The sequence below is a fragment of the Belonocnema kinseyi genome, chromosome 1 (assembly GCF_010883055.1).
Source record: "Belonocnema kinseyi isolate 2016_QV_RU_SX_M_011 chromosome 1, B_treatae_v1, whole genome shotgun sequence".
In the NCBI taxonomy this organism is placed as follows: domain Eukaryota; kingdom Metazoa; phylum Arthropoda; class Insecta; order Hymenoptera; family Cynipidae; genus Belonocnema; species Belonocnema kinseyi.
The window spans coordinates 79,302,941-79,312,608 of NC_046657.1; the positions used below are offsets into that span (position 1 = coordinate 79,302,941).

The 9,668-nt window shown below is 27.0% G+C and overlaps 1 protein-coding gene across 1 annotated transcript in view; it reads right to left on the reverse strand.

The window, feature by feature from the left end:
- The window catches only part of LOC117174585 (zinc finger protein rotund-like), a 174,905-nt gene that overhangs the window by 63,231 nt on the left and 102,006 nt on the right, over positions 1-9,668 (reverse strand). Inside the window, exon 5 of the mRNA XM_033363818.1 lies at positions 7,764-7,939. Within this exon, the coding sequence (XP_033219709.1) occupies positions 7,764-7,939 (176 nt within the window). The remainder of the gene's footprint in view (positions 1-7,763; positions 7,940-9,668) is intronic.

Genomic DNA, 9,668 nt, shown 5'->3' on the forward strand with positions numbered 1-9,668 from the left:
TAACAGAGGGAGGGGGTATAAGTTGAAATAACATTACGAACTTAGATTTAGATTTAGAGAGTATGTTTGTGTGGAAGTTCTCTTTTTTTATTGAAAAAGTTATATTATTATATTTCTGGTTCCAAATTAATCTCGTTTGGTTGAAAATTATATATTATTTAGTAGACAATTTTGTTATTTCGTTGGAACTTCAAATATTTTTTAAAAAGTCATCTTTTTATCCAAAATTCAACTACTTTGTACAAATTAATTTTTTTAGTTGAAGCTTCTCTTTGGTTGAAAATTTAACTATTCTAATGTATATTCGTTTCATGTTTAGTCGAAAATAAATGTTTTTAACTTACAATTCAACTATTCCTTTATGGTTAAAAATGCAATTGTATGTTTGAAATATCGAATGTTACATGCCTCGTTGCCAATTAATCTTTTTTGGTGGAAAAGACGATAATTTCACAATTCAGTAGAAAAGTTTAATTTCCTATTAAATTGTTGAATTTTCAAGCCAAAAAGATTTTTTTTTTTTAAACAAAAAAATAGAATTTTCAACAACAAAAAGTTCATTTTTAACAGAAAAAGAATATTGTTGCACGAGCAAGTTGTATTTATAATCAAAAAATATGAAATTTCGACAAAAATAAATGAATTTTCAAACCAAAAAGTAAAGAAAGAAAGAAAGAAATTTCCAAACAAGTTGTTTAATTTTCAAGCCAAAAAGATGAATTTTCAATCAAACAGATGAATTTTTAACTAAAAATGATGATTTTTAAATAAATGACTGAACTTTCAAATCTAAAAAGATGAATTTTTAACCCTAGACGGATCCTATACTTTTTTTTGTCCTCACCGGCTCCTGGGTAACAAATGTCCCCCATTTGGTTTCCTTGTGCACAATCTTTTCCTTTCATCGGAATCAGATGTTAATATACACCATTCTCTTCTTTTTTAATTTCGAAGAGATTGTTGTATATAACATCCTGTTTCAATGAATTCAAAATGTTGAAAAAAATGTTTATACAAATAAAAATCGCGAAAAATCGTGTTTTTGGCATTTTTTGGAAAAAATCATGTCATTGCTTTTATAATAAACTAATTTTAAAATTTCAAACGCCATTTTGAAGAGGACAAATTTCACCTTAAGGTGATATAGGTTATAATTAGGTTTCTTCCAAAAAGTATATTTATTTGAACATTCGAAGTTAGAAAATTTAAGAAAATGAGAAATATCATAAGTGCGGGCAGAATTCTTATTATTATCAATAATTTGAATATATAATAGGCCCATCTCTTTATTTTCTGATGTACAATAAGATGGTTTCATTTAAATAAAGATAAAAAAATTAAGAAAAAGTTTTTTTCAATGAAAAAGCGGCAAGTTAGTTTGAAAGATAGGAAAAAATCACCAGAATTAAAAAAAGAAGCCTTTTATAAAAAATTATTTTTATTTTTAAACTAATTCTCGAAATAAAATTGAATTAAAAAACAATTAATTAAAATAAATTTTACATCAAATAAGCTCAATATACTTCGGTGCAAAGGTTGCACAAGACCAACCTATGTTCGTCACACACAGGTCGGTTGCAACTTCCCTCTACTTCCTGCGACACTGTAATCACAGCATCGGCACTTTTTAGTTCGTATATTCTGGACATCTTTAATAAAAACAACAATTATTCATTTGTCATTTATTAATTGATTTATTATTGAAATTTTAGAGCACTGTATGAATAAAATTAAAGAAAACAACTTTACATTGATATATATCACATTTTTAGTAATTTTTACATATAATTTTCACTTAAATTACAAAAAATCAATTCGAAACATTAAAATACCATGATATACTGTAAATATACGTCAAATGCGTTTATTTACATGAAAATATGAAATTGACTTAACGTGACGAAACTCAAACGTAACGGATCCTCTGGGGGACAAATGTGCCCCAAGCGCACAGACAGCGAACAGCCGGCAACATCAACCATTTCACCGCACTCTAGGATACTCGAACTGAATTACGGTTAGGGTCTGCACCAAAAAATCAGAGATATTTGCTCAGGAGAATTAATTGAATTTCGCGTGGGGCACATTTGTCCCGCACAGGATCCGTGTAGGGTTAACGAAAAAGATGAATTTTCAACGAAAAATGCAATATTTAATATTTCAACTAAGAAATTCTTTTATATGGAATCAAAAACAGTTTCATTTTTAACAAACCAGTGGCATTTTTAACCGAAACAAAACAAAAAATGATTTTCTACAACAACAAAAAGTATTTTTATTAACCAAATAGTTGAATTTTCAGCCAAGAAGAATTATTTTCTACCAAAAAGCTCCAATTTTCAACAAAACGCAAAATTTTTTTAACAAAATAGTTGAAAGTTCAACAAATTTAATAAATTTACTACCAAATAGTTGAATTTAAAAAAGGTCAATTTTAAACTAAAAAAGAACAGTTAAATTTAGATTGTAAGAATGCATTTTCTGAAAAAAGTCTAGAAAATTCTTGAATATTCGAGCAAAAGGTTAATAAATTGTCAACAAAACAGTTTAGTTTCCAAGGAAACAGTTAAATTTTTAACGAAAATTATGAACCTTCAACCAAAAAAAAAAATTAATTTGAAGAAAATAGATCAATTTTTAACCAAAAAGTATAATTTTCAATCTAAAAAAAAGAACTTTGTACAAAATACATCAATTTTAAATAAGCAGGATTAATTTTGTACTATAAAAGTCGAATTTATATCAAAATACATAAATATTCAACCAAATAATTGAACTTTTATCAAAAAAAATATCAATTTTCAAACAAAAATGTAATATGTAGTTATATTTTCAATTTAGAAATCTGAATTTCTAACCAAGAAGACAAATCAACAATGAAATAGTTAAATTTTCTAATTCTAACGTAGAAATACATTTTTTACTAAAATTATGAATTTACTACCAAAAAATTAATTTTTTAGGAAGTGGTTTATATTTCAACGAAAAAAAGATTGTAATTTTTAATAAAAACAGTTTAATTCAACCAATAAAGATAAATATTTAAAGACTTGAAACCTCTACTAAAACAGAATAATTTTCAACAAAAAATGTATATTTCTTCACAAAGTAGATAAATTTACAATAAGATAGTTATATTTTAAATGAACAGGATTGATTTTTTACCAAAATAGACGAATTTTGAACAAAAAAAAAACAATATTTACATTTTTATGTAAAACAAACTTTTTGAACAAAAACTAAACGAATTTTCAGGCAAAGAAATTAATTTTAAACTGATATGATCGATCTTTAACTATGATCATTTTTCAACCTAAACAGATGTATTTTCAACTAAAAGGAAGAATTTTCAACAAATTAGATGAATTTTCAACCTAAAAATATAAATTTTTATTTAAAAAATATAATAGTTGATTTTTCCACAAAAAATATTTGAATTTTAAATAAAGCACAATAGTTCAATTTTATAAAAAAAGACGAATTTTCATCAAAATAGTTCAATCTTCAACCAAAAAAGATTAATTTTCAACCAGACAGTTGCTAATATTACAAAAAGAAGATTAAATTTCTTCAAAAATAAATGAATTTTCAAAGCAAAAAGTCAAGAAAAAAAAAATTTTTTAATCAAATTGTTGAATTTTTAACATAAAAAGATGAATTATTAACGAAAAGGATGAATTTTCAGCGAAAAATGTAATAAATTATCAACTGAACAGTTGAATTTGCAATTCAGAAGATTCATTTTGTACCCAAAAAAAGACGAAATTTGAACAAAATACTAACTAACGAAATATTTAAAGTTTCATCTAAAAAAGATGAATTTTCTGCATAAAAAAATAGAATAGTTCCATTAAAAAAATTCTTACTAAAATAATTAATTTTCAACAACAAAAATTAATTTTAAACAAAATCGTTTACCTTTCGTCTAAATATTTGGATTTTCCACCAAAGTGTTAAACTTTTGTTTTTTCGTGATTCACACACTTGAAAATAACTACGGTCTTTAGGTAATTTATGCACGGCCCCTTACCAAAGAGTCCTATACTGAGGAACAAGAACTAAAGTGCCAAAAAATTTTGTTTCCCTGGGAAAGTCCACGACACTTAAAAAAAGATTATAAAACGACGAGAAATTTTTCAGTAGTTTCTAGATCCTAGAATCTAGTTTCTAATCCGAAAAAGGTATAATGAGGAAAAAGCTTCCGGATTAGGGGGTCCGGTAATAAAAATTTCCAAGTAATAAAAGTGGTCACTTTTTTCCTTTGCCCCGTTGGCGTCAATGAATGGCTCGTTTTATAGTACGTTAAAGTTAACCCTTTACGGTTTTTGGCCCGTGCTGTCGATTTACGATACGTGACAGAGACGAAAGGCGAAAAAAGGACTTTTCAAGTTGAAAAGAGTGGGAAGGAAAAAATAAACACTAACACTGGTTTGGCAAATTGTTCGAGAGGTAGACACCAACAAGAAGACCGAAGCCACGAGGGTTTCAGAATTTAGGTACTCGCACTTCTGTGCCACTGTTATAAAATACGGGGGCCATTCAAGAACCACTTTTCTTTCGCTCTGGCCTCGTGGTAATCCCCCCCCCCCCAAACACGGCCCCTGGCCCCTAAAGATCACCCTTTTTCCCTTGCGGTCCCAAAAACCAGGTAAAAGAATATCTGGAAGACCCAGAAGGACAGGTAATTTAAAGAAGGGTTGGCGAGCCGATTTTCCAAAATTGAGCTGTCGCCACTGTTTTCCTATGGGTCTTTTACAATGTTTATGTTGACAAATGGATTTTTCGCTCCGATTAGGATTGGAGTCTTATTTTTGAAGTAAAATTTTCAGATACCTCATTTTCTACCTTTAAAAATTCAACATTTTTAAGTTCCAGGTACAAGGACGAATTCAAAAAAAATGTAGTGGGGGGAGGTGGATTTTCTTCGAGGAATGTATGTGAAAGGAGGGGGCATCTCCCCCAAAGATTAAAAAGAACTTTTAAAATTGAATATAATAAGGCGATAAATTCCACTTTATTTATATTTTTCAATTATATACCTCACATTGATTAGGAACTTTTAGGTGGGAGGGGGGGGGGGGTCGCTTTTATAAATTGAACATTTTTTTTATCAATGCAAATTTAAGTATATTCCACTTTGAGTTAAAAAGTAATCCTTTCTAGACTAAAAATTCAATTAAGAACCTACCTACAGTGTAGAGTGCAACCTACAATGGATAATAATTAATTAAAAATAATAATAAAGCTAAAATAATTTATTTAATTAAATTAATAAATATTCTTTGATTTGTGCTTTTAATGCATGATTATCCTCTGTAGAAAGGTTTCCCCTACTTTATTTGCTTAAGAATTCGTTTTTTCTTTATATCGATTTTATTAAATACTCGTCATTTTGAAATAAAATCAATTTTTTGGTTAAACATTCAACTCTATGGTTTAAAATTCATCTATTTCGTTAAAAATTGGTGTATTTTTTAGAAAACTTCTCTTTTGTGTTAAAAACTAATTTCATTTACTTAAAATTTAACTATTTGATTGCAAATGAACTTTTACGCTAAAAATGCATGTAATTTGTTGAAAATTAGTCTTTTTTTTGTAGAAAATTCATTTTTTGGTTGAAAATGCAACTGTTTGCTGAAAAATAAATCTGTTTTGGTTGAGGATTCAACTATTTTGACGAAAGTTTGTCTTTTTTATCAAAGTGAAAAAAATGAACTACTTTGTTTAAACTTCCTCTTTTAGGATAGTAATGAACTGTTTTAACCGAGAATTATTGAACTATTTGGTTAAAAATTCAATTGCTTTGTATAGAAAGTTCGTCTTTTTGTCTTAGCAATAAAAAATTTGGAATAAAATTCAATATGTGATAGAAAATTCCACTGTTTTCTTAAATACTTTTTCATATTGAAAATTAATGTCTTCTATTGAAAATTTAAATAATATATTTTTGTTTAAATATTATTGTTCTGTAACTTTGAAAATTCAACGATTTTGTTGAAAATTTGAGTTAGTTGAAACCTCGTCTTTTTTGAAAGAGAATTATTCTTGTTTATCAAAAATTAAAGTATTTTGTTAAAAATTAACTTTTTTGTTAAAAATTCATGTTATTTGTTGAAAATTCGTCTTTTTTCGTAAAAAATTAATCTTCTTGGTTGAAAACTGAACTAATGGGTGAAAAAATGTTTGTACTTTCTTCAAAATTTCATTTTTGGGTTGAAAACTAATTTATTTTACATAAAATTTAACTATTTCATTGAACATGAAATTATTTGTTGAAAATTCGTCTTTTTTGGTAGACAATTATTCTTTTTAGGTTGAAAATTTAACTCATTGGTTGAAAGTTGAACTACTTTCTTAAAAATTAGTTTTTTTGGTTAAGGTATCATAATTTTTGTAGAAAAATTATGAATTTCATTGAAAAATGTAATAATATTATACAGTACATACAGTACTTATAACTCCCTTTTTTGAGGTGCAAATTAATTTTTTTAAATAAAAATTTAAACATTTATTTATAACTACATACATTCGAAATTTCTTCAGTTTGGGATTGAAAACTTGATTTTCGATGTCTAAAATCATCATAATCAAAGAATTTTCATTTAAGCAGCTTTAAAAATGTTAAGTTTTCAATAATTGTAAATCTTAAAAATTGAAGAACTTCAAATTATGTATCGTTAAAATTGAAGTAGTTTTAATTGTAAATCTTCAAATTTGAACTTTAAAAAACTGTTCAAAATTACATACCTTAAACATGTAAATCTTGAAAATAAATAAAAAATGAAACCATCTTTTGTTAGAACTGAATAAAAATGTTAAAAATACAATGTATCCCTATTTTAATTCAGAAAACAAATTAAATAACACCATTTTTGAAAGATAATTTTGTTTTCATCTAAACAAAAGTATCTTCAAAAAGGAAAAATATTATTTTGAATTAAAGGCAATTTTTCTTTTGAACAAGAAATCATTTCTTTGACACAAAAGAAATCTCTTTGTATCAAAGACACTTTTTTGGACTGAAAGGTAATACATTTTTTTTTCATTCAAAAAATTTTCTTTGGATAAAAGAATTATTTTTTGGATTGCATAATACTGTAGACGTGTAAAAAATGTGTCCGTACTTCTTTATGAATAATTTGAGTTTTCTACAAACAGTTTCTGAACATTTAATATATAAATATATAAAAATAAAATTTTTATTTAAGCGATTTAGATTATAATTGATAAATTCCCAGCTCGGAGAATATTTCCTAGATTTGTCGTGCCAGCTTGTTAGTTCTCTGATAATTTTTTTTAGAATAATTCATAATATTTTTGTAATTATTGACGAAAACTTGCTTGTGTCTCAAAGTTCGAAGATTATTTACGAAAATACATCAATACCACATGAATTTTTCTCGTATCCGTGACCTAGCTACTACTTCGTAACTTTTTCAAGGGCAATTTTTTGCAGTGCAATCTGGCTAGAAATATATTTTCCTAAACCTAAACTGATCCATTAAATTATAATTCTAATTGAAGGAAGTGAAAAGTGTTGTGATTTTTAGCTCGAGACTTAAATTTCTCCTTTTCCTCTCCTCTTTTCGTTTCTTGAAAGACACACCCGGAGAGGAAAAAAGTACTTGAGAGTTCAGGGAGCTGCGTAAATGTCCCGCAGGTTTTCGAAGTCAGCGGGAATTGTCTCGCCTCTTAGTTCGCTTCTTATAATTTTAATGAAAGACTTTTAAAGTTTTTTTAGAGACTATAGAATATTGACTCACCTGAGGGCACATTTTGCACTGGTACTTTCTCGGAGGGTGATTATGGGGTCCGCCAAGGTGGGGATTCAGGTGAGAGGGGTGCGAGGGTTTCACAGTCAGAGGCTGAGGAACGACGAGAAGACTCGCAGGAGGACTTCCGCTACTGCTTCCGCCTGCTCCTCGATACTGATCCTCTCCTAAAAATTAGAAATAAATAAATAATTCATTATTCCTGATTAAAATATATCGCCATTTTGCATGTTTAACATTTTTCACCTCAAATATTTATTATTAATTAAACTGCATACAGTAAAATATGAAAAGTATTGTTTCATACCGAATGCTGGATAAATGACTGATTCAATTAGTTTAATTTCCTATTTAGGTTATTCAAAATCACCAATATAATCGATGAAAGTTAATATTTATATCACTAAAAATTGGCGATACGGCCAGTGGAAGTTACTGACTTCAGAATTACACATAACTGATTCATCAGTGTAATTACAGGTCAGATCATTCAATATGACTGATTTTAAAACGTACTTTCAATTGATTTGTCAGTCGTTGAATCCGTATTATTGGATTCAGTGATAATTGATTGCAAATCAGCTACTTTTAACAGATCCAAATTTATGTATTAAATTTTATAAATGAGTGATTCAATCAGTGGAATTCCCTCCATCTATTATTCAAAATGACAATAATTTAATCAATGAAACTTAAAGTTTAGATAATGAAAAATGGTGATTTGGTTAGTGGAAATTACTGATTTCAGAATTCAAAACAACTGATTTATCAGTGAGAATTACATATTAGTTCATTCAAAATGACTAGATTCATCAGTGCATCAAAATGACTGATTTAAAAACTGATTTTCGATTGATTTGTCATTCGTCCAATACAATAATTCAATTAGTGAAATTTCCTGGTCATGTATATTAAAACGTCTTATTTATTGAATACAAATTTAAGTTTAGATAATTAAAAATTGGAAATTCGGTCAGTGGAAGTGAATTTTTTGAGAATTCAAAATCACTGATTCATTAGTGAGAATTACATGTTAGTTAATTCAAAATGACTGATTTAATCAGAGCATCAAATTAACTGATTTCAAAATCGACTTTTTACTGATTTTAAAATTGAATTTGGATTGATTTGTCAGTCGCCGCATCCGCATTATTAGAATCAGTCAGAATCAACTGCGATTTAGCTCATCACTTTTAACTGATCCCGAAATTAGAGTATGGACAAAAAAGTAATTCTGTTTAAAACAGAATACTGCTTTATACAAAATTTCGTTTTATAGAGAATATTGTTTTATACACAATACTGTCTTATACAGAATATTGTTTTATACACAATACTGTATTATACAGAAAAATTTCTTATACAAATATTGTTTTATGACAAATACCGTTTTATACAAAATATTGTTTTATGCAAAATAACATTTTATACTGAATACTGCTTTAAACAAAATACTGTTTTATACAGAATAATTTCTTATACAAAATACTGTTTTATACAGCATACTGTTTCATGACAAATACGAACTATTTTATACGAAATATTGTATCATACAAAATACTGTCTTATACAAATATTGTTTTATGACAAATATCGTTTTATACAAAATACTGTTTTATACAGAATACTGATTTATGCCAAATATGTACTGTTTTATACAGAATACTGTTTTATACAAAATATTTTTTAATATCGAATATTTTTGTATTCAAAATAAGATTATGTACTGAATACTGCTTTATACAAAATACTGTTTTATACTGAATTTCGTTTTATACAGAATAATTTCTTATGCAAAATACTGTCTTATACAAATATTGTTTTATGACAAATATCGTTTTATACAAAATACTGTTTTATACAAAATATTGTTTAATATAGAATATTTTTGTATTC